We start from the raw sequence: 16,971 nt of genomic DNA, 5'->3' as shown, positions 1-16,971 counted from the left end.
CGGAATATTGGCAATTCTGCGTAAAATCTCGAGTTTAATCATGACATGAACGTGCAATAGACGCGAACTCTTCACCTTACGTGAATAAATAAATTCCTTAACCGCACAATTTAAGATGTTAACTTGACAAAAAAGACGCCTGCCACTAAAAACTGCCTAAGGTTAAGACAGGTCAAGACCACTAGAATACAGATGTGTTCCTTATAGATAAAAATAAAAGAAATGAATAGTAATTGAGCAAATAATCAAGAAACATGTCCATTTAACTTGCAATCCACCGTTAAAGAGTAACGTAATTTTGCCATTTTGTACTAATGATGACTACAACATTTACGAAAATGTTTAGATAAATTAATTTGCTGATCTACATTTCTCATTTTGTTCACACAAAATACCTTATGTTGTTTGTTAACTTAACTCCATTTTAGCGTGATTTTTTCTATCCATTGACCATTTACCGTATATATTGATTACCATTACTTTGATATCTTTGTCGATGATAAGAACCTTTCTTTTAATTTGCTTGATTATCTGTCTATTTTCTCTGAGTGTCATGAAAATCGAGATGACTTACCTGATAAACGACCCTTGATTTCCATTCCTCCGCTGTTCTTCCATTTGAATATGAAGCGAAGAACGTAAGGAGAGACAGACTCACGGGCACAAGAATGCTCATGATTTGACAAACCATGCCAGAATTTCTGCTACAAAACTTCAACACGTGGTAAACACGCCCTGTTACTTCAAAAGTAACTTGCTGAATGATATTTGATGTGATGAGTTCCTCTTTAAAATTATCATCCCTTGCTCTGTAGCCTCCAGTCAATGTAACATTTTTAGTTGCGATGATTTTTTCCAAAAACTGTTTCGGTTTACTTCTCGTCTTCTGAAAACTGCTCTACCAAGTTGCTTAGTTGATCAGATGTGCAGTTTTGAGGTTTTTCTGTGATTTGCCGATTTAAAAGTTGCAAGTTTTTTAATAGAAGTCTGAACGAGGTTGTGTATTTAGCATGCTTATCAACAAACGGGGAAGTAACGTGTCTAAATACTTCAACGCTTTGACATGTTTTAACTAATTACATATCACCTACTGGTATACAGCAAAAATTAACACCGTGATCTACTTTCATAAAGCAGAACAAAAAGCGATGCGACCCTTCGTTGTCTTTTAATGTACGCATTTCGACTACGTTGCTGCTATGATAACGACCGGCCGGGTTTCTATGACTTTTGGGAAATTACCAGATTTGACATAGTCAATTTAACAATATCCTCACATTCCTATATAGTTCCCTAATTGTCGACTATATTACGCCTCAAAACAAATTAAAGGAACCTTATTTGAAAGGGTTTTTCTTGTAATCTTGCTAAAAACTGCTCTACGAAGTATTAAGTGTGTGCTTTTTCGAGTTTGAGAGAGGTTTGTCAGTTTCATAATGATTCAATTTTGGAAACAGATACATGAGCTCAACTTGAGGCAAATGAATATGCTGTGACGATTTCATTTATACGGGCTACAATTTACATATTCCGTATATCAGACGATTTCAATTGATTATTCAGTTATTTTGATGAACTTAACCGATCTGAGGCACCGATTTGTGGTCTTTAAGTCACTTCAGACCTGATTTCTGCTGAACGCTTGCTCGGCAACTACAGTGACTGTCGCAACGGGTTCTCCCAATCACTTCGGCAGGCACAACTTCTGGAGTCGGATGACATCAATGGACGCCTACATGTACGGGGAAAATACGCAGCAATTCGATTGAGGGGGCGAAATGATGAACGACAATTTTAAAGTTGTTCTATGTATCATTTCTGTAGACATGCGGGTCCATAACGTGGCAGTAGTTGCATATTTTCAACACATTTTCGTAAATGATTTCTGACATTGATTAATGTACAACCGATTCACTGACTGATTGATTGAAACATATCTTTAATAGTAATGTCCATGGTGCAATGTCAAATAGGGACAGATGAACTGAATCATTGTTATCCACAGAACTCAATAGAGCACATTGTAGAGTTGCAACTCAAAACTCGTTTAAACCATTGGGTTTTATCTACATATCCTGTATGAATGTTAATTCTCACTGTGAAGGCCAGACTCCACAGAGAAAAGCTGCAAAGACATATTACTTCAATAGATGAATGAATCAGCTCTCTAAAGTCAATTTCTTTATTAGCGTAGAATGCATACAAGCAACTCCACAATCGATCGATATGTTTCAGAGGTGAGAGCTAACGTATTGCAATATTTTCTGTACTAGATAAGGCGTGTCATGATAGATCCGTTTGATCATATGATACGGATACCAACAAGTCCACTTGAGTGAAATGAAACTTGTCAAACACCTGTCAAACCAAATGCTTGATATTAGGAGTTCTTACATACACAATCCGCGGAAGAATATAATATCACAGCAGCATCGCAATTAGCGGAAGAATACAACATCACAATGGCGTAATAATCGCGCATATATTCCCTGATAACATGCACGTCTTGGTAGACTCGTTTCACAGCTAACAGTTTCTTAGAAACATGAATTTTAGCTCACTGCTCATAACAGTGAGAACATGCGTGATTTGATATGATGTGATGTGATATGATATGATATGATGTGATGTGATGTGATGTGATGTGATGTGATGTGATGAGATGTGATGTGATGTGATGTGATGTGATGTGATGTGATGTGATGTGATGTGATGTGATGTGATGTGATGTGATGTGATGTGATGTGATGTGATGTGATGTGATGTGATGTGATGAGATGTGATGAGATGTGATGTGATGTGATGTGATGTGATGTGATGTGATGTGATGTGATGTGATGTGATGTGATGTGATGTGATGTGATGTGATGTGATGTGATGTGATGTGATGTGATGTGATGTGATGTGATGTGATGTGATGTGATGTGATGTGATGTGATGTGATGTGATGCGATGTGATGTGATGTGATGTGATGTGATGTGATGTGATGTGATGTGCTGTGATGTGATGTGATGTGATGTGATGTGATGTGATGTGATGTGATGTGATGTGATGTGATGTGATGTGATGTGATGTGATGTGATGTGATGTGATGTGATGTGATGTGATGTGATGTGATGTGATGTGATGTGATGTGATGTGATGTGATGTGATGAGATGTGATGAGATGTGATGTGATGTGATGTGATGTGATGTGATGTGATGTGATGTGATTGTTGATGTGATGTGATGTGATGTGATGTGATGTGATGTGATGTGATGTGATGTGATGTGATGTGATGTGATGTGATGTGATGTGATGTGATGTGATGAGATGTGATGTGATGTGATGTGATGTGATGTGATGTGATGTGATGTGATGTGATGTGATGTGATGTGATGTGATGTGATGTGATGTGATGTGATGTGATGTGATGCGATGCGATGCGATGCGATGTGATGTGATGTGATGTGATGCGATGCGATGTGATGTGATGTGATGTGATGTGATGTGATGTGATGTGATGTGATGAGATGTGATGTGATGTGATGTGATGTGATGTGATGTGATGTGATGTGATGTGATGTGATGTGATGTGATGTGATGTGATGTGATGTGATGTGATGTGATGTGATGTGATGTGATGTGATGTGATGTGATGTGATGTGATGTGATGTGATGTGATGTGATGTGATGTGATGTGATGTGATGTGATGTGATGTGATGTGATGTGATGTTATGTGATGTGATGTGATGTGATGTGATGTGATGTGATGTGATGTGATGCGATGCGATGTGCAGTGATGTGATTTGATATGATTTGATTTGATGTGGTGTGGTGTGATGTGATGTGATGTGATTTGATGTGATGTTATGCGATGCGATGTGCAGTGATGTGATGTGATGTGATGTGATGTGATGTGATGTGATGTGATGTGATGTGATGTGATTTGATGTGATGTTATGCGATGCGATGTGCAGTGATGTGATGTGATTTTACGTGTAAATTATGTATAATGTCTACATTAAACATATAACACGGGAACCTTTCGAATTGCTGATTACAATAGCGTACGAGAGAACTCTCACAAGTACGCAATACATTTTATTCAAAGAGCAACATTTTCATACAAATGCAGTTTGCAGGATAATTACAATGTTTACTTTTATTTTGTTGAAATGTACATAAACGGTACTGGCAAGTTTTCTGTTTGATGAAGAAAATGCGAAAGCGTCACAGTTCAATTCGAAACATTTCAATTGAAATCTCTATGCATTTAGGTTTATATTTTGTGTTCCTGTGAAAAAGGAGCGAGAAATTAAAGTGTATGTTGCTCAAAAATTACAAATATGTCTCCTAGCCTCATATTTCTAAAAAATAAAATACTAATCGGGGGAAGAAAGTTCCCGTTGACTGCAGTGTAACATAAAGTAGTTTCTGCAGACGACGTAACGAAAACACAGTAGTAGCTTCATATCGTCCTTCCGTCGAAAGACTAATATGCATGCATATTACCATGGTTTCAACTGTTTGATTAGCAAGCGCAGTCATAGAAGATAAACCTAATCAAGCTATTTCCATTTCTTTAAACCTTGTTTGTAAATTAAATGTAATGGCCGATGGACGCCAAAGTAATTGAGTTGATGTGAAGATGCTGTGTAACGTTGATCTTGGTTTTATATTGTTTGATCTAAATAATTGGTTTTAATTGGTTCATTCGACTACTTGATTCTATTTGCTTTAATTGCTGCAATATATGTACAAAATAAAAAAAATAAAGTACAAAAATTATGCTGGGACAACTCTGCAAAAGTCAAGATCTTAAATACTGAACTGATTCAGGATCCAAAGTTTACATTTCATAGTAAGCCTGGGGTAATCGTCAACATCATTCTCTGGACGAGGGAATTCATAATCTGGTGAATAAATGGTAGAAGATGGCACCCATCGCCAGAACAAAGACAAGGCCTTGACTTAGATTTGATCCTCCGCTGTAGATTTTCGGTTCATGGTTCTCAAGGTTGACGCGGAATGTACCATTGTCCTGCACTGTAACGATGTCAGTAGGGTCAAAGATATTTGTCAACACTAGAATAAATAAACATAAATAGTTGAGGTTGCGATGACTCTTACGAGATAAAACGATACAAAATGGTTTACTTTTGTTTTGTTAACATTGTGACAATTAATACCGAAGTCGTTAGTAGTTGCACCGCTCTCGAGAAGACTCCGTATGACAAAGTTGACTTGCAACCAATGCGTCATGTTATGGTTTATGAACTACTGTCTAAAGACACCTGGTAGGGGGCTTTGTTTCATAGTAACATATACAAAATACACATACTCTTAGTGGAAAAATAATAGCAACATAACCTTCATCTAATATTATATAGGGCTCAGCCCTTGGTGTCGCGCCAGGGTTAAGATTGGCAATGTTATTTGTATTGATTCATGATAAAATGTAATTAATTGTTACTTCATAAACGTATATATGACAACTATGCCTAGTTTCCTCTGATGAAAGCAGTTCACGTACGTACACGCGCGGACGTCAAACCCTGCAGCAGTGCAGGTAGGCCTATAGATTTTCTGTAACGTGTAAAAATTTTGGACAAAAATTGGCAAGTTTCACATTGATAACAGCCTATTGCGTTAAACAAGGGACGTATCATGCAATCATTATCATTGCAATGTTAACCGCACTGCCCAACTTCCATTTGCAAACTGAAAACTATAGCGTTCCGTCTAAAAACTGGCAATTTTTGAATTTAATTATTGACACTGGGGGCGCTTTTCTAAAATTCAATCCCAGCATCTTTGCGTATGCCACCGTTCATTGCGCGACTGTTTTCTCCCTTTATCTATATTAACGATATTCTGTATCAGCGACAAGGTGCATAATAACATTTACTGGCTAATAAAAGAGGTATATTTTATAAATGGCATGTTATTAATAATAATTTGTTTCGTATTTGTTTATTTACGAGTACTCAAAAAAAAACATGGCGGCGCCCACGAAAGAAGGGTACACTTCCGGTTACTCGCATAGTATATTATGAATAAGCGCATGCGTAGTCAGTAAGCCGCTGGCGCGACTATTAAGGTCGCTTAGACATGCAAAATCCACATTGTTGCTCCATTCTTTACTTCTGCCATTTTCAACCTCGGTGACATTTCGATATATTAAATACAGCACAAGTCCAAAACCTCAACTTACCAGTTTCCTTTTCAAAAGGATGACGCCTTATCAGATGTCCGTCAGGTTGCGAGTTATAACGGCCATTAGTGATGATAACGAATGTCTAAATGCGAGGAAAACAAGGCTCTCATTGTATCATTAAAGACAGAACTGAATCACAATCACCTACATGTTATGGTGCAGTCAGAAGCTAGCCCAATTACGTCAAAAGATGTTGTTATTAAAGGTAGTATGCGCCTCGAATTTGAAAGACTGAAACTTTTGCTTAAACTATCCTCTAGAATAGGATACTTCTAACCATGCAATCATTTTCAAAATCATGAATAAAAATTAGGCGTCACAGTGCAAATTTTGGTACAAAGATGAAAATTTCCCCAAATTTACCGAGATTTGAAAAAACTAAGGCGGTGAAAATTTGTCTTTCTCGAACAGTTTTAGATTTAGGCCCCACAAGCGGTAGATCAGAAAAGGTGCGAGCCGAACGTATGTCATCGAGGCGCATTCTACCATAGGGAACATAACATGAGTGTTCGGTCAGCAATCACTTAAACATATCACACTAGCGAGTGAGAAACAAACAGAAAATTACTTTCACATGGCTGGCTAAGCTGGCTAAGCAGGCCTACTGATATTAACCGAAGTACTAAGTTTTACAGCATTATTGCTTACATCGGGAAAATAAAAACCAATAACATGAACTCCAGTTCGATGATAACGGATTGTTCTATCCATGTTACAGATTCTCTACCCAGGTAGATTGTTGTTAAAAAGATCCGAGAACATAACATAAAATCTTACCGATTTCCTGGCGAAAGAATAGACGCCTCTGTAGTATGTACATTCCACATGCTCCACACCTTGATAACCACTGACTGATGTACCGAACAAATTTCTTCGATGTTCCAAGATTGTTGAGATGAACTGGTGTTTGGAATGATGGACAAAGTAAAATATTGGAGGTTTGTGATTGTTATCGGCATTATTACAATAAATGCAGAAAAGGCCATTTTCACACCCAATGTCATGGAAACGGGGATGTAGGTAAGAGAATAATAGCGACACCGAGGCCAATATGCATGAAGGTGGGTATGCGAGTATTAAGGATGCTATACGTACATGAGGATCATAATTCTACTTATGAATCTGTCTGCAATAATCAGTATTATATGCAAATCACATCACATGAGACAGCAGCACTAAAATAAAAGATGATAGCTGTAAGCTTTCAGAAGTTACATAAAATTTTGCTCTACGTGTTCGAAGAGCATTATTATTATTATTAAAGAAGATAACGTTAGTGAACTCTTGCCTATTATCCACCATCAAAAATGAATTTGGCATTTTATTCTAAAGGGTCTTTAACGTTTGTTGGTAAATCGCATGTATTTTCTCATTAGTATTTAGTTATCTTTCGCAAAGTACGAGAAGATGAAGTAAGGCAGTCATTTAAAGTTGGGCAAACGACTATATATAGCTACAATAATATTTATTCGGTGTAAAATTCTCAACGTGATATGAAATTGAGTTCTGATGACTTTGGATCGCTTGTTTCGATTTTCGTGGAAGTATGTAGCCAGCATTGGAAAACATGTGCATGTATGCTGTCAAAGATATCGATTTAGACATTATTATTTTTATTTGACGAATGATCTAACACCATTTTGATCTGGAGAATGGTTCAACTTACCTTGTAAACATTCCTCTCTTGCACGTAGTATGGCCACAGGGACTCATGACCGTCACTGCTTTCAAAGTCACGCCCTTGTTCTGTCCCATAGTAGATAAACGGAATCCACTACAGTTAAAAAAGAAATTTGAAGGCATTACCAGTGTTTTAGGAAGAATAAACAAAAATAGTTTACCGTTGGTGAGTACCATTGCACGTCTAAGAATTTACCACACGATTTTAGAGTCTACCCTTTACGAGTGAATGTTCAAGGCCAACGTATCACTGTCGTAATATCAAATGAAAGTCTCGTCGAATAACAAAGATTTTGTATGAACTTCCTTGTATATTACGGAACTTTAAAACTTACGTCAGCCATCAGAAGATACGCCAAAGCGCCTCTTAACTCAGTGAAGTCGTCATCCTTACTGAGAAATCGTCCAACAACATCGTTGCCGATGTAACCTCCCAAAATAGAAGCATCCTTGAACAGTCCTTGCTGTGAAAATAAACAAAAATTTGTTTTTAATTGAGAAATATCGCATTTGCGTCGAAAAACATAACAACGGCAGAGAAATGGCCCATCATGCGTCTTTGCAGTCTATCCGTATATGTATGTGTACGTTGTCAATGTAAGGATAATTTATCATTCGATTGCAATACTTTTCGCGATGGCAGCAAAAATGTGCGTTTCAAGGTGATGTTACATTAATTTTATGTATATAACAATGTGATTTGCAGGTTGCATGAACGTCTACTATCGAGCTCAGTTGCATGACGTGTGCCAAATCCTTCAGTACAGAGCTAGCAAAAAGATAGGAAAATCATAGGAACAAACTATCAGGTATTTGTGGTTTATTTTAATTAACTAAAAGTAATGTACTCTAAGATTGTAACAAATCTGTAATGATACGTATCATCATGCACGGGATCAAGGAAAAATATTCTAAAAATGAATGGCTTTTGAATATTAATGTTATGTCAACAAGTGTGAGTACCTACCCCTAAAGAAAGTCTGTCTGGGATAAGATAATAACCATCACCGTCTTTAGAATTACGAAAAAAATTGTCGAGAGCATCGTACATGTTATTGGCAAAAACTGCGTCCAAGATAGATTGGTAGGAAGCCAGTTCAGCTGCTTCAGTAATCTCAGTGCTAGCTTGCCCGATGATGAACACATCGACAGCGTTGTTCAGCTCTTCAAGAAACTCTATCGGTATCTGAACACGAAGATGATGAAAATACACAAGAAACATGTTGATACATGTCGTAAAAGATGATGATGATGATGATGATGATGATGATGATGATGATGTCGTAAAAGATGATGATGATGATGATGATGATGATGATGCGGAGGACCGCGGCAAAGACAACGAAAACAACGACTGGCAGATAACCGACAAAATTATCGTAAAACATTGAATGTATGTACCCTTTTATCGTTATCATTGTCAAATCTAGTTCAAACAGAGCCTGTATTAGGAAAACGCTAAAACTACATATTTTCCCTGAAATCATTACTATCTGACTTTAGACCTAGGGTCTCTCAAAGGCTCTTTCTGTGAAGTCGACAGTTTTACTGAGCGTACAGGAGAGCGCATGCGTACAATATTGCATGTACTGTGACGTTTGACATAAAACAGCAGTGACATACTTGCAAAGTCTGATACAAATCTTGAAGAAAGCCATCAGATATTTTTATCAACGTTCTCATTGAACCCCAAACTTACGTCGTCGATGTCAGAGATGCGGAAACCATCAAAATCATAATCCGAAACCAGGCTTTGAATCCAGTTGATGAGTGTAGTCCTTACGAAGCTGTTTGTGTGATTCAGTTTGGGCAGATAGTCTCTAGTTCCCCATTCCTGATCAATTCAAAAATTATGCAGAGGAATTTCGTTATACAAGATTCTACAAGTCAAGTTGAGATAGTTTGGTAAGTTTACATTGAAGTTCATCGAATAAGGGTATTACAATTTATTGCCATTATGCACATGATACATTGGGAAAGCGTGATAGTATTGATCCTTGACATGTTATCACAGAGATGTATACATGAGAGATAAAACACCATACATTTAGGTTGTGCGCGCCTCGAAATTGAAAGACTTAAACTTAACTTAAACTTTTGCCGAAACTTTCCCTTCTGCAGGTTTTAATCACTTCCTTTCGAAATCACGAATAAAAATCAGGGGTCACCATGCAAAATATGTTGCTTGATAAACTAATAATTTGAGGTTATTACCCAATATCGCCTGTTCCTTGTGTCGTATCAGCATGAGTGTCATTTGTGCTGCGTCAGACACTCGACTTCGTCCCGTGTCTGACGCAGCACTAATAACACGAATACTGATACGACACAAGGAACAGGCGATATTGGTTACTATATCATACCAGTATATTGATGGTGCAAATACAGCGATCTGATTGGTCGAGACGCGAAAAGAACCGTGGTATATTGGCGATATACCACGGCTGGCATGCGCACTGGCTCTCGGCTTGAGGAAAAGTCCTTTTATGACATTCCATGCCAGAATTTCAATATACTGTTATGATATAATAGCAATAAATCACACCCAGCGATGGTATACCACTCGACTTTGACCATTTCACTTCATATATGCACGAGCGATAGCGAGTGCATATATGTCGTGAACTGGTCAAAATCTCGTGGTATACCATCGCTGGGTGTGATTTAATTGCTTAAATAACCGATTTATCATATACCCATGCCCATAATTTTACTAATAGTTTGAAAAACCTCACATTTTGAGGCTTTACTTTATTACGCCTTGCGCATAAATATCGGAATATTTATGTGAACAGGCTTCATTCATAAGGTATGGGACGAAGTAAACATCACGCGCGACATCGCTGCAAGTCCTCGGTATCTCAATGAACCCCAAGAAGAAAGGCACCGGAATTCAAAAATCGTCATACAGGAGGAACATTTCAAGGTGCAATATGCTATTACAATAGTAACCGATCAAAAACTGTTCTCAGCTTTTTTTCAAACGCGCTCGATCGTCGTACGGCACAGAGCTCGCGCGGAGAGGGGCCGCCATTTTGCTTGTTTACCCTGAGAGTTGCCATGTCAACAGTCGTCGCACGCGCGACATCACTGTCACGCCACGCGCTCACTACCTGTTCGGGGGTAGACCGTGCAAAGTGCCGGCGCCATGCGAACGGCAGAATGTTTGCTAGAGCTTGGCCCAAAGAAATACGAGAACTTTAATAGGAAAACCATGGGAAAACATTACAAGACTTCCGTATTTAAACATAAATACCCGTGTTCCTCGTAGCCTTTCAATTTTTACGCGTCGGCGACATCGCTTCGTAGTGTTCCCAAACTACATTTTCAATTTTATAGTAAACAAAGTAAACAAACAAGATGGCTGCCGCTCTCACCTTCAATGCGGCGTTGTCGACATAAACAATTAAATGCATTGAAGAACAAGAGTATTGGGAATAATATGTTGACTCTTGTAATGTTTTCCTTGGTTATTCCGTTAAAGTTCTTGTAATATTTTAGGCAAGCTCTTGCAAATTTTCTAGCTTTCGCACTGACAGGTCAATCTCCAAACAGGAAGTGAGTGCGAGGCGTGACAGCGATGTCGCGTGCGCGACACCTGTTGACATGGCAACTCTCAGTGTAAACAAACAAATGGCCACCTCTCCGGACTCCGTAGGACGATGGAGTGCGATCGAAATCGAGAGAGATTTAAAGGAGAGGAAAGCTTACCGGAAATGATTGTAATAACACATTGCACCTGGAAACGTTCCTCTCGTTCGACTGTACTTGAATCCCGGTATCGTTTCTCATGATGTTCATTGGGGTGTAGGCTTTTTCGTATATAATTTATGAAAGAAGCCTGTTCACACAAATATTTCAATATTTTTGCGCGTGGCGAAATGTAAGTAAAGCCTCAAACTTTAAGGTTTTTCTCATCATTGTAAATTTTACGGATGGGTATATGGTTAATTGGTTATTACCCAATATCGCCTGTTCCCTGCATCGTATCTGAGCATTCGTGTCATTTTTACTGCGTAAGACACTCGACTTCGTCTTGCAGGAACAGGCGATATTTCGTAATAACCTCTAAATATCTACCGACACTTTAAATTCAAAATGGCAAACATCCCTGTGATAGCACTGTGGATAAAAATAGAATTGTTGATTTTTTTTGAAAAAAGCAGACAGTTAAAACCTTACTCAATGAACCTCAAAATGAGCCCTAACAAATGATAGAGCAAAAATGTATTGTAAAATTTGAAAGTCCAACTACCTGTCCGCTGTTGGCGCATTCTATTACAGAAGTTAAATATACTTTGATTCATTCAAACAGATTGTAAAAACAAACATGTATGCAGTGATTAGACCTGAAGACATTTGTTCAACGTCTTTAATTATAAATAAAAAGCAAAAAATATAACATCGTGATCCGAAAGAATTTTGAAAATCCGGTTTAAAACATATTGTAACGCTAAATCCTGACGCGGTACAGACGCAGTATTGTGACTGTGGGAAACTTACACTGTAATCAACGTAATGGTCAAGCTGATCAAAAGGTGTGAATTTGCTGAAACTATCTTCATCTGGTTGAGTACATAACGATGGCGAGCAACCATCTAGATAACCCATGTGACGGATAATTCTGTTGGTCAAATAAGAAAAAAATGTCGATAATATTTCAATGAATAATATCTCCCCATGTCTTACAAGAAAATATCTTGCACGAGATCATTTCAAATAATAATTGTGCATCCATGCCACCAATACTACATTATGTTGTTGCATTCTTCATTCAGTTAGTTTCTTCAAGAATTTACGGAGCCACAATAAGACACACAAAACACAGAATCGGTATAAGAGTGACACCTTCAAGAAATTGCATGTGTTGCCCTGTCATTTAACTCTCTCTTTCTGTCTTTCTGTCATCGTATTTAACTCTGTCTGCATTATTAATTATCAAAATGAATCGTTAATCGTCACATTATGATCATTCTTCGGTCAATATCGTGTTTATATAGAAAAGACAACCCAGCCAGTGAAGGTAGCCCGAATACACATGTCTGCTCAACCTGTTTATAACTTTGTCCTTTGTTGTTCAGTGTAAGGCAGTGAACGACATTTCAGAAATTCGTAGAGAGGTGAAGTGTGTACGTCCTTTCTTCTGCCTGAACCCCTTAATTCTACAAAAAGGCAACGCTGCTTTCTTTCTGACAAAAACAAACCGACTTACAGATCTGCCATAACCCATACGTCGCGCTCATGACACGCGCTGACCAACTCAGCCATATCTTGACTTGAACCAAAACTGGGGTTGATCGTGTAGATGTCTAGGGGCCATTTACCATGGTAACCAGCAGAGTTACTCGAGTTCGTATTCAGCACAAACGGAGAGATAAGTATCGCATTTGCACCTGTAGCAATTGAAACAGAAGGCAAAACCTTTGAAAAGACCACAGAGAATTCAATGTGATTGTTTTACAAAGCTGCGGAAGATCATTTCACAGTGTACAGAAATTAGTACAGGCGAAGGGAAAACCTGACGTGACAAATATGTCTCGAGATAGGAGCTACGAATATTTTGATGCAAACGTTCAGTGACTAAAGGCAATAAAACAGGAAAGAAGGAACAGTGATAGATAGAAGATGGAACGTGCTACAAGAAATGTTTTGTGTTCATCTGTTCATATACTTGAAACTGTCTTCTTGTCATTTTAAACATAGTCTATATACTTATGTCATTTCTATAACTAGAAATTCGCTTTACTCGAAAGCAAATATCAGTGATTATTTCAACAACATGTTCAAACATTTTTTTCCTTCTAGTTTTACATTTTTGATCTTTCTCGAGCACAAAAATTTTATAGAAAACGGTGAGTTGAAATGCTTAAACGGTATGGCTAACATAATGCATTTTACTCACCCAAGTTTGTGATGTAATCAAGGTTTCTTTCGATTCCTTTCAAGGTACCGCCACAATATCGAGACGTATCTGTGCACTGCCGGGCTGGTGATTCACTTGTGTGTGCAAAGCGATCTATAACAATCTAAACAGAACGAAAACGAAGTAAGTTAATTCACAAAATTTTGACCGAATTTATCTCATGTGAGGAAATTTTTCATATTACGGCGACTTCGTCAGCGTGTGGTGTTCATTTTACAGAAAAATTCGATGAGACAAACAATTGATAGATGAGATGGGAAAATACAGAATGGGAAACAGGTATATCAAAACTTTGTGATTTCCGAGAATATTGTACCGGCATAAAATGACAAGTAAACCATCCGTGAATGATAAATCTCTAACATTTGCCAGTAAGAAACATTTCTGACAAAACACAGCAAAAACGTGTGAAAAATCCATACAGACTTGGTCGATTGATGGCGCTGTTTTGTTCCTTCATCATAGGACCGCAGAACGTGATAAAATATCGTTATGTACAAGTATGTCCGAACAAAGAAATACACAAAGATATATTTGTTATTATATTAAAGCTTTGTCAATACCAGTGAATTTGTGACGTCATCCCTCGGATTATACTGACAATGTATCCGATTTTTCAACATTATAACCCAAGATGTCTTTTGCATTAAAAGATTCCAAGGCATTGCCAAAGCTATAAATTATAGCAATAATGTACACCCTCCTGGCCCATAATGGACCCAAGCAATTTTTTTCATTTTACTCGTACATTATGTGTGCAAAGTTTCCGTTCGTCCATTATGGTCCGGGGGTACATTATTGCTCAATTATGGCGTACTTGTATGATGATAGTTGACCGGAATTGTGAGAATGTCGGAGATAAACGACACATTACATACACGCTATTTTCGATTTTTCCAGGGAAGCTGACGAACTTGTGCGGAAAACGCTTTTTACAAGTTTTTACGTGATTTGTGGTGGCGAAGTTTTTTTTTTTTTTGCAAGTGCTGGCTGGAACTATTGGTGAGCAATTTTTATGATCAGTGGGAGCCAGGTAGAGAGAAGGAATTAGAAATTACTAGTAGTCTTTGGCCTCAAGGCAGGGAATACGACTCGATTAAGTGTTATAGAATGTGTATTGACATTATCAAGAGGAGAGGACATTTGTAAGATTTAATTAAGATAAAATGACCTCTATGGGTTGAGCCTTATAGCTGAGAGGAAGGAGAAGTGAAACAACTGATGCAGTAAGTGTGCCCGGGAATTTACAAGACTTAAGGAAGTTGCGAACAGCTTGCATGGACTGATTTGTTCATAATTCCTCACAATTTATAAAATAAAGGATAATACGAATTCATAGATTTGTAAGGGATTTTTGGGTTGTCTGGAGTTCCACATATGATAAGGTCGTAAATCAAGATAAAAGAAACTACGACACTCGCTGAGCGCATGATAAGGTATGTAAATTCACACAACGAGGAGGTACTTTAGTGATTTATGGAGTCAAGTGGCCGGAGCACCAGTCGCTGATAAGTTTGTCGAATACCAACCGAAACTTATTTGATGTATAATATTCCATGTCAAACTTTGGCATAGAATCACAAAAGCCTGAGCAACATTTTTTATCAAAGTCTAGCCATTCGCAAGCGACCCCTGAACTGCACACTTTGGTCTTGTAGGGAAAACTGGATATGACAAAGAGAGAAGTTTCAAGTTCTCGTCCTTGAGAAATAATGACAAGAAAACGTGAGTTTGAATAAATGGTAGCACTCAAAGATTGTCCATGCCATCAGTAAACCGGACCGAATGACACGGAGTGTTATAAGTCGAAAACCATACATTATTTACTTCACATTGTTTTTATGGTAAAACTTTTCCTGGATAATAACGTGTCACAGCGCATCCTTTAGCAAGCTTTGCAAACTTCTTTCGTCGTCACCGGCATATTCTAGTGTAGTCTAAGTACTCGGTGCACATGCTCAAAACCGTACTACACCCAAGTACTAACTGACATTTTGGCATCATATCCACTCAGAAATTCTTTAGTTTGAAAATTGTCGTCACATAGAAACAAGTGGTCCTTGAAAACATTTAGTTCTTATATAGGATTACTTGGCAATGAACGAAGTTGAAAATTTGATATTTTTCCGTAATAACGTCATTTCCTCGTTCACTTAAAGATAACCAAGGTTAAGTGTAATCTGAATGTAAGATTTCAAACATATTCTAGATGGTTAACGATGGCTAAATTCGTTCCGATATCTCGTCCCTTATCCAGTCTAAAACCCCGCTTTTTTGTTCCACCAGAGTTAAGCTGAGTACTGTTCAGTTTCATTCAGGAATTGCACCATGCCCAACTCTATATCATCGTCTTTCAAATTGACTTTTTATCAAGAAATTTCTGACAACGTACCTGATACACAACCCGTGTCTTCCATTCCTCAGCAGTCCTGCCAACACAACACGAGACAAAACACACAAGCAGAGCGATGCTGGGGACTAACATAATTCGCATTATCCCACAGGTCATGTTTGACTCTTTGTCGCACCGCTCAAATATCTTATGGTAGTAACACCAGTTTCCCCAAGTTTTATACACGCTTGTTGAAAATCTGACTTTTAGTTCCTTTATGTAACCTCGGACTCTCGATGTTCTTTAAGTCTATAGTAATGATAGGCCCATCAAAAACTATTCGAAATACATTTGTAAGTGTCAACTGATAACTCCGGCATATTGTATAAAACTTAAGAAGTATATCACCGAAAAATGTTCTTTTAATTACGGTTAGTAATTATAAGTTCTTTTATGATGACACAGTCGTGAACGAGGGTAAGTAATTAGCATATGCTGGGTGATTGACTGTGAGAGGAAGCAAAGTAAAAATGTTATAGAATCTTGACTCTGCAAATATGTATATTTTTCTATTTTTGAGAAAGACAAACAAACAACAAAGGCGTGCTGATTGATCTATTCGATTTCATTTATATTTGGACGGTTTACTTCCTTCTTGTGTAATTTCAAAATATAACTTCACATTTTCTTGAACAAAGATTTGCCTTCAACTGGAGTTGTAAAGATAAAAACGCAAACGGAAATGTACACGCTCAAGGATATCGTGATCTGACCTAGGGCGTAGCAACCGTGTTTACTCAACGTCGAGATATGTTAAAACTTGCAACCTTAAAA

The 16,971-nt window shown here is 37.8% G+C and overlaps 1 protein-coding gene across 1 annotated transcript; it reads right to left on the bottom strand.

Annotated features, from left to right (window-relative positions):
• Positions 1 to 4,035: 4,035 nt before the first annotated feature.
• On the bottom strand, positions 4,036 to 16,399 carry LOC139121952 (uncharacterized). The gene is made up of 11 exons (XM_070687294.1): positions 16,198 to 16,399; positions 13,785 to 13,908; positions 13,095 to 13,275; positions 12,386 to 12,506; positions 9,582 to 9,716; positions 8,850 to 9,068; positions 8,218 to 8,346; positions 7,869 to 7,976; positions 6,980 to 7,102; positions 6,200 to 6,284; positions 4,036 to 5,070 (listed from the first exon to the last, which is right to left on the bottom strand). Exons 1-11 carry the CDS (start codon positions 16,312 to 16,314, stop codon positions 4,892 to 4,894), a joined length of 1,521 nt encoding a protein of 506 aa, XP_070543395.1. The 5' UTR covers positions 16,315 to 16,399; the 3' UTR covers positions 4,036 to 4,891.
• Between the last annotated feature and the right edge of the window lie 572 nt (positions 16,400 to 16,971).

This window comes from Ptychodera flava, chromosome 2 (genome assembly GCF_041260155.1).
Source record: "Ptychodera flava strain L36383 chromosome 2, AS_Pfla_20210202, whole genome shotgun sequence".
In the NCBI taxonomy this organism is placed as follows: domain Eukaryota; kingdom Metazoa; phylum Hemichordata; class Enteropneusta; family Ptychoderidae; genus Ptychodera; species Ptychodera flava.
This window is presented reverse-complemented; position numbering and strand designations above follow the sequence as displayed.

Bases quoted from the DNA above. Each gene is read 5' to 3' on its own strand.
- LOC139121952 (XM_070687294.1), bottom strand. From the start codon at position 16,314: ATGACCTGTGGGATAATGCGAATTATGTTAGTCCCCAGCATCGCTCTG. The intron at 13,276-13,784 runs GTGAGTAAAATG...CAATTGCTACAG, and splicing joins TGATTACATCACAAACTTGG to GTGCAAATGCGATACTTATC. The intron at 6,285-6,979 runs GTAAGATTTTAT...CCTCGCATTTAG, and splicing joins ATTCTTTCGCCAGGAAATCG to ACATTCGTTATCATCACTAA.